Below are 16,184 nucleotides of genomic sequence, written 5' to 3' on the forward strand. Positions count from 1 at the left end.
ATTCCTACTTCACAACCTACACTCAATCCTCCTTCACAACCTGAACTGACTCCCCTTTCACAACCTGAACTCACTCCCCTTTCACAACCTGAACTCACTCCCCTTTCACAACCTGATCTCACTCCCCTTTCACAACCAACTCTTGTACCTTCAGATCCTGCTCCTGTTTTCTCACCTAGGAGAAGTATGAGGTTGAGTGAGAGTCAAAATGATATCTTATTAGATAATAGTATAAACCAATGTGTTGAGGAAAAATGGTATGACATGGAGCTTGATCCATTCCCAGAAACTGAGGCGCAGCCTCTTAAGAACATAGGTGGAGAGAGAAGCAAAGGTAGAGGTAGAAGTAGAGGTAGAGGGAGAGGTGGTGCTAGAGGGACAGGTGGTGGTAGAGGGAGAGGGAGAGGTCCTGAGCCTGTACCAACTGACCCAACTGAACCAACTGAACCAACTAAACCTCAGCCTGAAGTACAGTCAATCCAGAGACCCTATTACCCTGAACTTGGTCCTCCTGAACCTAAAAGACCCCCAAAACTTCCTATTGTCAGTAAAAGAGTTCCTAGGACCACTGCCAAGAGAAAAGGTATTGAATATAATCCACCAAATGAGTCTTCTGTCTGTAAGAAGAGCAAGTGTGATAGGGGAAAAAGGAAACTTAATCCACAAGAAGAACTTGTCCTGGATGATGGATTATCTTCTGATGATGAAGAAGAATATTCTCCTCCTCACAGTGAGAGTGATAGTGAGGATAGTGATGAAAGCTTGGTGGATGAGGGTGATCTGTCTCATGATGAGTATGGTCCTATGGTAGATGATGCTTATAACCCATATGATTAAACTGTATGGGATGAAGTTGAGGATGATGAGAAAGGTAATTACTTTAGCAAGTTGTATAGAAATGGAGAAGTGTATAATGATCAAGAATTTGCAGATTGAGATAAAACCATGGCAGCTTTTCACTGACAAGCAACATCTTAGAGATGTTGTGAGAGACTATGCAATTCAGAGTGGGTTTTCAGTAGTAGTTGACAAAGCAAACAACTTTAGGTGGACTGTGACATGTTCTTCTCCACATTGTGCCTGGAGATTGCATGCTTCAAGGCTGCCAGATGGTTGTACATGGGCTATTAAGAGCATCAAAAGCCTTGTACACACATGTGCTAGCATGGAGGTTAATAATCCAATGGTGAATGTAAAGTGGGCAGCAAGGGTCCTACTAGAAGACATTAGGGCAAATAATGATATCCCTGCTAAGTCTTTGAATAAGCTCCTCTTTGATAGGTATAATGTTGAGATGCTTAAGACTTCCATTTATAAAAGTAGAGCACTTGCTTTAAGTGAGATTCATGGAGGTCATGATGTCTCATATGCATACTTGCCACAGTATTGTAATGTGATAAGAGAGACAAACCCACAATCTGCTGCATTTTGTGCATGGTCCCCTCAAACGGACCCAGAGAGGCCTTCATGCTTTTCAAGCATATTTATTTCATTTAAAGGGGCATTGGATGGATTGTTCTCTGGGTGCAGAAGTCTTGTTGGAGTTGATGGGGCCCATTTAAAGGGTAATTTTGGGGGGGTGTTGCTTTCTGCAGTTGCTCTTGATGGCAACAATGAACTATTCCCATTTGCCTGGGCAATAGTTTAGGGTGAAGATGCTGAGAGTTGGAAATTTTTTGTATGGCATTTGAAGAACATGCTAAAAGACAGTGGAGGAGGGGATGATTGGTGTATCATATCAGACACGAAAAAGGTACTAAACTCATTAAGTTCCTTTTTCAAATGGTATTCTTACTTGATTGATGTATGAACTGACCCTGTTTGTTCTTGTAGGGTATTGACCTTGCATTGTCTGAGCTGTGGCCAAAAGCTGGTAGAAGGTACTGTTGCAAGCATTTGTGCAAAACTTGGAAGAGAGTGTTTCCTGGGCCACTTATGTTTAATCTATTTTGGAAGGCAGCTGGAGCTTATTCTAAATTCACATTCAAGAAAGCTATGGAGCAGCTGCAAAAGACCAGCCCTGCAGCTCTAGTGTGGTTGTCAGAGGTAGGAGAGCAATCAACATGGTCCAAACATGCTTTCAAACCTCACATTAAATCAGATGTGAACAAAACTAATTTTGTTGAAAATTCCAATGCCACATTGGGCATTGATAGGTGCAAACCAGTTCTAACATTACTTGAAGGTAATTAACAAACTTGGGCCAACTGTCTTATTTTTATGAACCTACCAAACATAACTTATATGGTTTGTTATTGGATACATGTAGGCATTAGAAGAGTGACCATGGTCAGACTTGCAACAAGAAGGCAAGCATGTGAAGATTGGGAGAGGGAGTGAGGCTGAAAGTTCTGAGCCATGATTCTAGAACCTGTAGAGCTTATATGTCTAGTGAAGATAAATTTGAGATTGTTGATGGTAAATCAACATTACCTGTTAGCTTGAACAACCATACCTGTGTTTGTGGGGCATGGCAACTAAGTGGTTTACCTTGCAAACATGCCATGAGGGCAATACATACCATGAGAGAGGACCCACACAAATATGTTAGCAATTGGTACTCTGTACAGCTTTACAAAAAAGCTTATTCAGGAAATATAAAGTCAATACCAGATCAAGAACAATGGACAGACTCTACTCATCCCCTTATTCAGCCACCTACTTTAAAGAGGGGCATTGGAAGGCCATCAAGAAACAGAAGGTTGGAGGAAGATGAGAAGAGGAAAGGGCAGAGATCAAAGACCATAAGGTGCAGCAAATGCAACACATTTGGGCATAATGCTAGGACATGTAAGGGAGGACCCACTGGTAAAGAGAAAGCTGCAGTAGGAGGCAAGAAGAAACCAAATAATGAGAAGGCAACTAGGCAATCATCTTCATAGCCTGCACCCACTATTGAGCATGGACAATCAAGTTTCCAGAGGGTTACAAGAAGCAAGCAAGCTTCACTCACTCAACAACTGTAGTTTTTGAACATTCAGTTGCTTTTTTTTTGCCCAAACTGAACATGATTTAGGCTCTATGTTCATGTATTATACTTGGTTTATTTTGGGTCTCCATGTAACCACATTTTGCACTTGGTTTACTCTAGTTATGAATTGAACATGTTTTATATCAATCAAATCTCAGTTTGGATAAATGGTACAACAATAATTCTTGGTCAAAATAGTATCTTATATTCATATTCCATAATTAAGTGAGTACATCAGGACCTTCAATTCATCATTAGACGAATTGAACAAAATTCATCATTACCTAAGTCACCATAATTCACCCTTAACATACTCATTACATCAGGACTTTCACTACTTCAACAAAATCAGCACTAACAAAATGAAGTACAAGATAATTGCCATTTTAAGTACAGCTTTAACATAATTAAAAAATTCATTGACTATATCCTTCACTTGGTCAACAGTAGCATTCTTCCCAATTGAGCAAACATCAACCGCCTCACCATGCTTGGTTACATCATCTTCATTAACATAGGAAAAGTAGGAACAGAGGTTGCATTTAAAGTACAACCTGCCTGGATTTTTAGCTGAATCAGAAACTCGAAGTTCACATTTTCGCAAAGAATGATAGTTGCAAGCCTTTATCTTCATCCACTACACTTCTTGATTGTTCTGCGGAAAATTATGAGAGGAGCCACGTGAAGTAGCCATTGAAGATATGTGCGGAAATGGAGGAGATGAGTTTATTTGGGGGTGGAGGTGAAGATTTGCTTGCTTGCTTAAATGAAGGAAAAAGGAGCGAAAAAATTGGGAGGGAAAATGATGAATGCGTTTTGGAGGGAAGGGCTTAGGGTAGGTTATTAGGTGAACCTATGTTAACTAAGGTTAGTGGATTTATTAACTTTAACAGCGAAATTAACGTTTTAAATGTCATTAATGTCACGGTTTTGTAAATTCATTAAGTACAGTGTTATTTTTGGAACTAAAAAAAACAGTCTACCATTGAAAATGTTCAATAGTACAGGGTTACCAGTGGGAATTTCCCAAAATTTTGATATTGGCATTTTTTTAAGAAAAAACTAAATTTGTTTTATATGAAAATGAATTAAATTTATGTCTGGTTGTATAAAAGCCCTTTTGAACTCATTGTTATCATCTCCATTTTTTTTTAACTACATAACAGTCGACTAAGTTGTTATTGTTTATTTCAACTAATGTGAAATAATTTTGATGGTTAAAAGAATTATGTACCTTTTTGGAAGTTCGCAAATTGCCGATGGATAAATGTGTGATATCGCCGTCAAAATCTTATGTTTTTCTCATATTTGTGTTTATAAGTAACTTTTGTGAGTATGTAATTGTGAATGGTTCTTTAGAATAGTGATTTGTAAGTAAAGTTTTATAAATGTTTTTGTATGTAATGACGTTCTAGGTTATTAGTTTTTGTTTGTATGTTAATTTTAAGTTTTAGTAAAGTTTCCTGATTATTTGAGTGATTTGCGTGATTTATATAACGTGATATTCTCAATTGTATGAGTGATTTGTGAAGTTTCTTCTTTTAAGTGATTTGCGAGTGAGTGTTGTAAATTAATTTTCGGTAGTTTTCTTTGAGTGCCGATTTTTTATTTTGACATTCCTTTTGTAATTTAGAAAGGGAAGGGGGGGCAAAATAAGCATTTCAAAATAGGACACCATTACCCCCCCCCTTCCCTTATATAATAGAGATTATTTATGAGTTTTTCCTAAATTTTAAGCTTCACTTATTATATGAATTGACATCTGAATACAACTTTTTACATTATTGTACTACTTTTTACATTATTGTACTGCTTTTGACATTATTGTTTTGCTTTTTACATATTATTTTCTGCCTTTTACATTATTGTACTTTCCTTTACATTTTTGAATAGCTTTTGTGTATTATTGTACTATTTTTTACATTATTGTACAACTTTTAACATTATTATATTGCTTTTAACATTATTGTACTACTTTTTACATTATTGTACTGCTTTTTAGATTATTGTTTTGCTTTTATGGATTATTATACTTCTTTTTACATTATTATACTTCCCTTTACATTAATTGTCTGTTATATAACTCAAACATTCTTGTTCACCATTTGCTCACACCAAACCTATAAACAATCGCTAGTTTGTAGAATGAACTCCTTCAACTTAAACTTTTCCCCTTCAAGTTCCTCTAGTTCTTCTAGTTCTGATGAAAGAAGATCATCTCGAGCAAGAATTGATCAAGAAATAGATGATTTCTTGACCAATATTGTTCAACCACTTGCTCGAACTCCTATATCAAATGTTACTCCAATACTAAGGAATAGAAGAGCAAAAGTGAATGATGATAATGAGGATCATCAACGGCCTAATCGGGGCAGGGAGGAAGGCCATAGCCGATTGTTCAATGATTACTTTGCTGATCAACCAGTCTATCCAGCTCGTTTATTTCGTCGAAGATTTCGAATGCATCGACATGTCTTTCTTCGGATTATGGAAAGTGTCGTTGCAAATGATGATGGTTCACTCAAAAAAGATATTGTATGGGACAATTAGGTTTATCGTCCCTACAAAAGTGTACAACTACTATTCGAATGCTTGCATACGGGGTAGCGGCGGACTCGCTTGACGAGTACACTAGTAGAAAAAACCTCTTTTGCTACTTTACAAATGCTCCGGGTTGTTAAAACAACCCGAGCATTTGACATGTTTTTGGAAAATTAAAAAAGAAAAATTCACAAATGCTCGGGTTTTTAAAAATAATCGGAGCATTTGACTAATTTAATAGTTTTTTTTAAAAAAAAGAAATTTAATACTTGGAAGTTAGGAACGGAAAGTCTAAAACTATTCCCCCTCTAATCTCTATTCTCTCTCTCCCTCTCCACTCATTCTCGAAGTCTCGATCTGCTTCTCTTTCTCTCTCTTCCCCTCTTCACTCACTCTCGATCTGCTTCTTCAAATGCATGTCCAGGTAATTTCTTTCGATTTTTATTGCTGTATTTTATTTTTATTGCTGTATTTTAGTTTTTTTTTGGGTTTCTTGGAGTTTGGGGATTATTTTAGGGTTTTCATTGATTCTTTAAGGTTTTGAGTTTTAAGGTTTCCCTTTTCTGAATTTTTATCTTCCCAATTTCTTCTCTCATACCTCACTATACAAATTAGGCAACACTTGCTTTCTATCTCCTTGTTCTCAGGTCTGAAGGTAACACTGACTTTCTGTTAGTGCATTTTTTAGGTTTTACGAATTGATTCTTCCTTTATTATGTTTAATTGGCAAATATCAGTTTGCCATACTTGACTTTCTGTTAGTGTGTCTATTTTAGGTTTCGTGAATCGATTCTTATAAACTTGTATGATTTTTGTCCGTGAAGTTGTCAATCTAATTTATGAAGTATTAGGGATTTTGATGTTTGATTTCGAAGATGGTTGATTTTTCGATGGTTTCTATTTGCTTGGATTAGTTTCTTGAATTAACATCACCACTTAATATATGTGTTCAATTTCCAACTTTCCTACTCATTATCATTTGATTTGCTCCAGCTTTCATTGGTTGCATACGTTTGATTATAATATGATTTGTAATGGGAATTACGTGCTGTCGTGCTCCAACATTCCTCAAGTTTATGTGTTTGCTTACCCGGATTGTATAATTGCTGCACATTCTCCTCAATAATTAGTAACATGAACATATTATGAAGAGCGTTGAACAGAAATGTCAAAATGAAATCTCCTGTGGATTTATTTTGAACTCTCTTTTCTTTATTCAAAGTGCATACTGAATATCATATGTTCCTATGGCCTATGGGTCGTTAGATGATCCCGAAGATTTTTTTTCTGAGAAGCTGAAGGACATATTACCTCAAATGGCTGTCCTCAAAAGTCCCGAAGGTCCTACATGGGATATACAGCTTGTAAGAAATAATGAAACCCTTTACTTCAGAGAGGGATGGAAAGAGTTTGCGGAAGCTCATAATTTTAAAGAGAACGACTTGCTTATCTTCAAGTACGAACGGGATTCCTGCTTCAACATTTGGGTGTTCGATAGCAGAAGCTTGTGTGAGAAAGCTGGTTCATATTTTGTCTGGAAATATGCTTCTAAAAAAAATGAGGCAGGTGAAAATTCCCAGTTAAAGAGAAAAAAACACAGAGGTGGTTCTGTCCACGCTGCTGTCAATAATGAGAATCCAGAGCTTGAAGTTTCAGATTCCGAGTTGGACCCTGCAAGAGCCTCAATGAAGAAGAGTCGCAGGAATTCTATGTGTGGCTTGAGGAGTAGTGATGCCGAAGCAAGTACACCTTACACTGATAAAAGTCCCCCAAGTGCAGCAGAGAAAGAGAGAGTTGTGCCAATTGCGGATTGAGAATTGACAAAAGAGAGCTTTAAAGTGGTCATGACAAATAATAATGTTTCCAATTATTATCGCTCGGTAAGCTTTTTCTGTCTCTTCCATTTTCATTAAACTGTGCGAAAAAAATGGTCTTCAATGACTTTCAAACAGGATGACAGTCACTTGGTTAAGATTCTATGACAAATTTATCCAGATTTACTACCAAAGTATACCTCTCTACTAGGGATTAGAAATCTAAAACAGGTAGTAAATCAGCCAAAATATGGAATATATAATGCTTATAATATACCCTGATTTTCTCCAACTTCATTTTGTTGTATGCCTCTTTACTCAATTTTTGTTGGATGAAAAGAAGTGGTTGTTTAGAAATAGCTTTTGTAGTAGTTTAACGCCTACTCTAACCTAGCCTGAATAGGATAAATATCGGGTTGTGGTTGTTGTGGTTGTTGGTAAACTGAAACTATCTCTTATTTGGATCATCTACTTGTGATGCCTTTAAAAAGATGCTAGAATTTTTTGCTTTATCTTGATGCAGAGTATTCCTGCACCATTGTCAAGGGAGTATCTTGCTCCAAAAAACCAGGATGTGGAGCTCCGTACAAATGACAAAAAGTGGATCGCGAGGGTTAATCTTGTGTGTCTTAGGCGTGTCTGTAGAGTTTTGTAGGAGCATAGGTATTACCATAATAAACCTGAATTACAACTTAAGGCAGAAATGGTGCACTCTAAACCTATAAGGCTATAATTTTGGTGTTCTCTTGCTGAGTTGTTGCTTCGATAACTTTTCTTTTGGGTTCAGCATTCATGTATAGAGCTTCCTATACTTTGAATCCTACGTGTCAATAATACTATCATCCTGCTGGCATAGAAACTACATGCAGCCCGTTTCATTGGTACTAATAAATGGTTATACTGGTAATTAATTTATAAATTATTTTCTAAGGGATGTCTTATGCCAAATTCTATGATTATACTTGCCCACCTTCAAATATGTTCTCTTTCTTTGTAGTTTATTCATTACCCACTTTAGGGACGACATTATATAATAATGATAACTTTAGAAGAAAACACATGTTTTGATAAAATTTCATTATCATGGGCATTGGCATAAAAGTTTCCTTACAACTAAAAATATATTACTAATAGAGTCATTAATTACCTCTTATGAATCGGGCCGAAAAGGTTTTAAGGTCATTCTTTGGGTGGATCTTGGCACGCTCATATGTTAGCATTGCATGGCTGGTGAATTATTCTGAGGAGTGTGCATTCTCAGCTCTTCACAACTACACATTTTCTTATTTATTGCTCTTTTTCTTCAATCATCTTTGGGTGCTCCCTCTATTTTTATTTTTAAGATTTAAATTGCTTTGTTGTTGTTTCAACAGGGTAGAATTTGCAGATGTGCATCGGCTCAATGATGGTCAGGTTAAGCACTCATCAGAGGCATTTTATGCTGGTTCATTTTGGAAGGTATGTTTCATTTCTTTAAACTCTATTTTCTGATATATTATCCGAATATAATCCAGAAGAAATTTGTTTACCTTATGTCTGAACTGTTGTATGGGGACCGCCTGATTCTCCCAAGCAATTGTATGATATAATTATTCTACTGTCACTTATTCAGTCTTTTATGTTGAATAGATAAGTGTTCAAGCTTTTAATGATGAAGATCCTCAAGGGCGTCGGACACTCGGTAATTCTTTCATTAAGCATTTACTTCGTGATACCTTTTTTTTAAAATAAAAATTATGAATGAATAGAAAAAGCAAATTGGGTAGTTTATTACTATTTACTAATGTTTAAAAAAAAATTATGAGTTACACGGCCGCTTCTAAAATGTACATACCATCGTTTGTTTTACTTCACGCTTCTAAAATGTACATACCATCACATTGCTCAAATTACAAAACTTAGCTCCTCTTACATGTTCTATATTTCAGGCTTATTTATTCATCGTCGAAAGGCTGAAACAATGGATCCTCAAAGGAAGGTCAGCCTGATACATTTACATGTGGCTCTGTATGCAACTCTTAGATATTTCTATCTCTTTGTGTCTTAGAATTGGGATGCATTTTTTCTGTTGTGCTTTCTGGGATGCATTTTTTCTGTTGTGCTTTCTGATTTTTCGTCCTTCTTTGTGGCTTCTCGTTTCTTCATAACCTGCTGTTCTCCTCTCTATCTGGAACAACTTTCTCGGATCTTGCTTTTGATTTTTTTTTTTAAAGATGCTGTACTATCTATAAGGTGTGAATGCTGTGAGTAAAATTGTTAAAAAATACTGCACATTCCTAGAATTTCATAACCATGATAACTGGCTTTCTTCAACATTCATTTAGTGTAGATCATACTTATATTTTTTTTTAAGGTAAGATGAAGGGACACAAGTGATAAGAGAAATACTCACATGTGCCATAGTTGATCCCAGATCAGGGATTTGATGGAGGACAAATCCTTCTATATGGCAATTTTGTTGAAGCATTGGTTTATATTTGGAAAATTAGTGCCTTTTTCTTATCTGCAATTTATATTTTGAATTCCTATCTGCAATTTATATTTGTCAGTTACTCTCTGTCAATAATTCTTTTCTGATTCAGAATTTGCTGACACTTTACCATCTTTTTTTTGTTTTTTTGCAGATTGATGTTGGATCCTTACTCAAAGATAGTATATGACTATACTGGTGGTATTGAAGATATTAAAAGATCTAGGGTTTGCTTCTCCCACTCGTTGTTTTGACCTATTCTCTCTCTTGATGTTTTGACCTATCGTAGTTATCAAGTGCTTATTTAGCTTCTTATGCTCACATAGATGCGGACAGTAACCCTGCTGAATAAAGACTGAGAAATTTTCTTAAAGTTTGATTATCTTTATTTCAAAGGAAAATCTTAGATCTAATAGCAAATGTATAATATCTAAGTTTTGAGAAGTTGCTGATGAAAGTTACAATCCAAAGAGATTATAGAGTCATTTTGCTAGTCCTTAGTAATATTCTTTAAATTAATGGTGGTGATCCTAAGAGAGTGCATAGCTGAACATTAGTCCTTTTTAGCAATGGACAGGGTTCAGTACTTTGCATTGGAGAGGATGATTATTGTACTATATCTTCTCTGACTGTCTCAATTTGTATTCTTGGATGTTCTCTTTTGTGTTGATACAATATATATCAAATTGATCTACTTTGGGAAGTTTTCTCTTGTAACCACCTAATAAATGTTAAATGCTTGCAGTGTTGGCCCATCAGCTAGTTGTTTTGGTTTGGTTAAGCTTTTGTTTTTGCATTTTTATTCTTTTATTTTCCCGACCATTATAATTTATTATAGTAAATGGATTAGTTCATTCTTTATGTTCTTTCATAATTTATTGTCTTGACCATCTTGTTATGACTAATTGATAAATGAATATATTATATAGCAACTTTAAATGATGTTTGCGTGCTTGTTCTAACTTTAAACAAATGTTTTTGCTACTGCAGTTTTGTTTTGCTAAGACTTGTTACCAATGCTGCTACCACCAGGTAGCTGATTTTAAATATTTTTTTTTATTTAAAAATGAGCAAATGCTCCGGTTGTTAGGGATAACCGGAGCATTTGTGATACCAAATGCTCCGGTTTTTCCTTAGAAACCGGAGCATTTGAGCTTTTTTGCTACTAAAAAAAACTAAAATGCTCCCGTTTTTTAAAGAACCGGAGCATTTGAGTTACCAAATGCTCCGGGGTATAACCGGAGCATTTGTAAAATGCTCAAATGCTCGTATGACATCTGCTACGAGCCAAATACGGAGCATTTGTGGGGGGTTTTAACCGGAGCATTTGATCATTTTTCCACTTGTGGTAGGTGTGAATTAGTGAAAGAATAGCTCGAATAACATAAATGAAACTCACAAAGGGGGTTATAAACCAATTTGGTGTTGAGTACTTGATACGGCCTACTCTAGATGTGGCTAGACTACTCAAATTCGATGAAGAACATGGATTTCCAAGCATGATCAGTAGCATAGATTGTATGCATTGGAAATGGAAAAATTATCCGTCGGCATGGAAAGGACAATATCAAGGAAGAGTTGGTGTTGCTACTTTAGTTCTTGAAGTTGTTGTTGATCGTGACTTATGGATATGACATTCTTTCTTCGGGATACCAGGTTCGTGCAATGACCTAAATGTTCTTCACCGATCTCCTGTGTTTAGGGATGTTTTAGAAGGTTGAGTACCAACCGTGCAGTTAACGGTGAATGGTAACCAATATGATAAGGGTTATTTATCTCACTAATGGTATGTATTCTAATCGGGCAACATTCATTTAATCAGTTACATGTCCTCAAACTCGCAAGGACAAGTTATTTGCTCAATACCAAGAAGGAGCTCGAAAATATGTTGAGAGAGCATTTGGGATGCTACAATCTCGGTTCGCTATAGTTCGTAGACCATCCCTCGCATTATCAATGACATCATGTTGTCTTGCATTATCGTGCACAACATGATTGTGGAAGATGAACGAGATACATATGCACACTACACATATACTATTGAATTCACTACAAACACAAGTAATAATGGCAACGAATTTGAATATTATCATGATCGGATCGTAGTTATCAACCGTTACATGGCGAATAGAGATGCAATTGAAGATCAACATGTGCATCAATCCTCTAAACGTGATTTGGTTGCCAATATATGGCAAAAGTTTGACCGTAATGCTAATTAAGATCATTTTATGTATTTCGTTTTTAATTAAGTTTTATGTATTTCGTTCTTAATTAAGTTTTATATACTTGGTTCTTAATCAAGTTTTATATACTTGGTTCTTAATCAAGTTTATAATTGTCGCACCTATGTAGCATTTTATGATTTCGTTCTTAAAAAATATTTAGAATGCTAATTGTGTCTCATAAAATAATTAGTAGATCGTTTATTATGTATGCATAAGATAGTGGCAGCTAATTTCGTATTCAATTACTTAATAAAAACGCTAATTATGTATGCTACATATTAATAAAGTTATGTAGATAATTATTTATTAAATCATATTATAATTTTAAAATATTAATTTAATTAATTAATAATAAATATCAATTAGTAATGAATATTTCATATCATTAAAAAGTAAATAATAAAAATTTGTATGATGGTGATTGGGTGGTGAGAGAGAAGAAGTAGTTGGGTAGAGTCAAAAAGTAAGAGAGAGAGGAAAAAGTAGTTGGAATGATATTTTTTTGGTTCTACTAAGAACCAAGATGACTCTTAGCTAATTTCTCAACATAACAGTAGATTTAGAGGAATTAAGAAGAAGTACTAATGAATATTTAAAGATAAAACTACGAAGATATGATTGTATTGATGATAAACACCGATTAAAACCTAAACCAACATTCGAGAGGTTGGAGCTCTCCCAAGTAACAATTTCCCTCACTAAACCTTTCCCATTCTCAGTTGCTCTGTATTTATACTACTCCTCTTAGCAAACTAACCAACTTATTCCCCAAGTAAACTAAAGAGATAATATCTAAAATACCCTCCACCCTATAATATTAGTTCTTAGCATAACTCCCCCCCCCCCCAAACTCCCACCTTGTCCTCAAGGTGGGTAGAAATTGGCTCTGACTTCACGGACTGGGCAGTAGTATTCAATGTCCGTCAGTTTGTCATGCTCGAGAATGAGACGTGACTGTATCTTGCGTGGCAGCTCCTCATGAGTAATTTTTGTTGTTGGCTCGCGGTGGCCTACATGTGGTAAAAGGGTTAGGGGGACTATGAAGGAGAAGTATAAGGGAGTATCTTGTTGTTTGGGCGTGGTGAGTCTGCGGGTTGAAAGGGTCGGTGGGTAATTTTGGTTTTGAGAGTGTGGTTAGCTGATAATGTATGGTGAGTAATAAAAAAAATGGGGTTTAGAAATGGTGGTTTGGAAATAGAAAAATGGGAGTTGAGTAATTGGGTGCATAACATGCGTTTAGAAGTAGGACAGTTAAAATGGGGCCCAAACTCTTCATTTGTTAGTGGATTAGAGGTTAGTGGGCTGGAGAAACTAAGGATATTTTTGTAAAGGGTTTCGTGAGCTTAGTAGAGAGTAGGTTGGGTTGAAGGGCTGAAGATTTGCCATGTTTTACTTCATTAATTGGAATGGGGAGGAATTTAAAAATAAAGAAATGAGGCACATGTTTGGCCACATGATCAACCCCCACCTTTACATCATCAGTGACACAATTTACCAGAATTTCCTTAATAATAGGGTCAAAATGTGGCTTCTTCTCTAAGCCAACGATTGAGTGGAAAAAATTATCAAACACCCTTCTCTTTCATGCTCAATTTCTGGAACCTTCTCCTGAAATCCATAATTGGCTGCTCCACCACCCGACCTACCACTAGAAAGAAAGTGTGGCCCCCCTGTCGAAAATTACACCGAAAAATATTCTCAGTCCCGCACTTGATTCACTTACTTTAGCAATGACCTGCACGGAATACTCCCCCCTATTCAGGCCACCAGTGCATGCTCTTCGGCCACTAGTAGTGCCGCCATCACCATTAGGGTTACCTGTACAACCGGCCATCCCAGGTCCATCGCCTGAACCACTTGCACTAGCACCTCCTTGCACAAAACTTGACCACTTGACCTCATTATCGTCGTCATCTGCTTGGTGTGGGTTCCTAATATCCCACCAGATGCTCCTCTGTCGACGCCACCTTGACCACCACCTGTGTAACCGTTTGTAAAATCAACACATCTTCCATCCAATCTTCTTGCTCCCTTTGTGCACTTTAAAAATCTCTATCCGACCTTATTCAAGTTTCCATCACGGACTTCACGACCTCCTATTGGTCCACCTCTAGAACCACCAGGTCCTCCGCTGGACCCCTTTCCAGTTCCTCCTACCTGGTCCGAATCCGATTTTCCTCTTCCCCTCACTTCTGACAGATGGGTTCACCACCATTTGAGCCTTCACTTTCGTGGTTGAAAACCTCACCATGGAAACCACCTGACCTTACCTTATCCAAATTTGTAACCACCTCTTCTGACTCTTTCTGGTTGTCATCCTCCTCAAACTCCTCTCGAAGTAACTCCAACTCTCGTTGGATTGGAGATAAAGCTTCACCGATTATCTTCACTAGATCTTTTTGAAGGTTCTCAAACCCTTTTCTCACAATCTCCTCCATCTCTTTAACGATTTTCTTTCCGATCTCCTTCATTTTCAAACCTGGAGCTCTGGCAACTTCCATGACAGATTTTTTTTTAAACATGAAAATCAGGCACTTAATCTCCTAAAATAGTGCTGCTATGATATTATTTGCTACGAACCAAGATGACTCTTAGCTAATTTCTCAGCATAACAACAGATTTAGAGAAATTAAGAAGAAGTGCTAATGAATATTTAAAGAAAAAACTACTAAGATATGATTGTATTGATGATAAACACAAATCACAACCTAAACAACATTCGAGAGGTTGGAGCTCTCCCGAGTAACCATTTCCTTCACTAAACTTATCAATTTTCAAGATCCTTTCTTATTCTCAGTTGCTCTATATTTATACTACTCTTCTTAGCAAACAAACCAACTTATTCCCCTAGTAAATTAAAGAGATAATATCTAAAATACCCTCCATTCTAGAATATTTTTTTTGAGGTGAAAAGTGAGCTTAAATTACATTAATCTCCACCAACGTGGTGAGACTTTGAGGAAAAGAGTCAAACCAAACAACTTCAGAGTTACGCACACACTCCCAACAAGCTAACAGGTGGGCAACAACATTACCCGCTCGTTTTACATGAGAAAAGAAAAAAGACTGAAACTCCTGACATAATCTATTAATATCATCAAAAACATGAAATAAAGGCGTGCCACCCACGTGCTTATTTTTCATTGCATTAATCACAAGTAATGCATCTCCTTCAAATATAATCTTCGCATAGCCAATCCTTCGCACCAGCTCCACCGCATACAAGGCCGTCATAGCTTCCGCCGTCATAGAATCCCATCTTGCGACCACACGCCTTACCCCATCAGCACCACCTCACCCAACCAATTGCGGACCACCACGCCCAACCCCACCTCACCATTATGGGTAATATGCGCATCAAAGTTGGCTTTAAGCATCTCCACTGGGGGCTTACACCAAGAAGACGTCGAAGTTGGCAACCCACTAATAGGTTTAAACACATTTTCCGCATACGAGCAATAATCACACACCAAACGAAGAAAACTCACAGCCACCCGAGGCGCATCAACATTCAGCTCCTCAAAAATATACTTGTTGCGACACTACCATACCGCCCACATGAGGGAGCATACGGTTCGTAATTCATCACACGAACATTGAGCCATAATCCAAGTAAAAGCATCCTCAAAGGAAGTAGATGGAATACCTGAAAGAAGAGGACCGAATGTGCTCACCTCCCCAATTGCTCACGCATGTGTACATGAAAATAGAGCATGATAGATAGTCTCATCTGACTCACCACATATGGAACACGTAGCAGTCGCCGTCACATGCCTCCAGCAGAGCCGCTCCTGCATGCACGCCAAAGAAAATGATGGAGCTTTGGTGGCCCAGGCACTCGCCATACATCTCTCCATAATTTCACCTCACCTACACCATGTTGTAATCTCCAAGTACGTAAATGGCATAGCATACCCAGTTAATAACACGACTTTACCGAGAACATACCATTTCGGGAAGGCCACCAGTATCGGCGGTACGGTTTTCGAAACCGAGAGAGAGGGATACTTAGTATTCTGTCCCATTCCTCTTCATGGAAAAGCTGCTGCACCAACTCCACATTCCACCCACCACAAGCTTCGTCGATCAAATGATTCACCCTTAATTGCATGTCACTGTCTTCTTTCGGAGTCGGGACAAAAATGTGCGCCATCCCCACT

The 16,184-nt window shown here is 37.2% G+C and overlaps 3 protein-coding genes and 1 long non-coding RNA gene across 4 annotated transcripts; all 4 read left to right on the forward strand.

The window, feature by feature from the left end:
* The first annotated feature begins 898 nt into the window (after positions 1–898).
* On the forward strand, positions 899–2,340 carry LOC104898982 (uncharacterized). The gene is made up of 3 exons (XM_010686119.1): positions 899–1,636; positions 1,834–2,185; positions 2,270–2,340. The coding sequence occupies exons 1-3, from the start codon at positions 899–901 to the stop codon at positions 2,338–2,340; spliced, it is 1,161 nt and encodes a 386-aa protein (XP_010684421.1).
* Positions 2,341–2,384: 44 nt separating this feature from the next.
* On the forward strand, positions 2,385–2,882 carry LOC109135467 (uncharacterized). Its single transcript, XM_019250582.1, has one exon. The coding sequence runs from the start codon at positions 2,385–2,387 to the stop codon at positions 2,880–2,882; it is 498 nt and encodes a 165-aa protein (XP_019106127.1).
* Positions 2,883–6,759: 3,877 nt separating this feature from the next.
* LOC104898981 (B3 domain-containing protein REM16-like) lies at positions 6,760–7,326 on the forward strand. The gene has a single exon (XM_010686118.1). The coding sequence runs from the start codon at positions 6,760–6,762 to the stop codon at positions 7,324–7,326; it is 567 nt and encodes a 188-aa protein (XP_010684420.1).
* A 1,294-nt stretch (positions 7,327–8,620) lies between these two features.
* LOC104898903 (uncharacterized) lies at positions 8,621–9,306 on the forward strand. Its single transcript, XR_790851.4, has 3 exons — positions 8,621–8,784; positions 8,956–9,007; positions 9,255–9,306. It is a non-coding gene; the product is annotated as an uncharacterized LOC104898903 (long non-coding RNA).
* Positions 9,307–16,184: the final 6,878 nt, after the last annotated feature.

The sequence above is a fragment of the Beta vulgaris genome, chromosome 7, assembly GCF_026745355.1.
Source record: "Beta vulgaris subsp. vulgaris cultivar EL10 chromosome 7, EL10.2, whole genome shotgun sequence".
NCBI lineage: Eukaryota > Viridiplantae > Streptophyta > Magnoliopsida > Caryophyllales > Amaranthaceae > Beta > Beta vulgaris.

Excerpts from the sequence above, each read along its gene's own strand:
- LOC104898982 (XM_010686119.1), top strand. The coding sequence starts at position 899 with ATGGAGAAGTGTATAATGATCAAGAATTTGCAGATTGAGATAAAACCA. Across the intron at positions 1,637-1,833 it reads AACTATTCCCATTTGCCTGG|GGTATTGACCTTGCATTGTC; the intron begins GCAATAGTTTAG and ends TTGTTCTTGTAG. Across the intron at positions 2,186-2,269 it reads AGTTCTAACATTACTTGAAG|GCATTAGAAGAGTGACCATG; the intron begins GTAATTAACAAA and ends GGATACATGTAG.
- LOC109135467 (XM_019250582.1), top strand. The coding sequence starts at position 2,385 with ATGTCTAGTGAAGATAAATTTGAGATTGTTGATGGTAAATCAACATTA.
- LOC104898981 (XM_010686118.1), top strand. The coding sequence starts at position 6,760 with ATGGCCTATGGGTCGTTAGATGATCCCGAAGATTTTTTTTCTGAGAAG.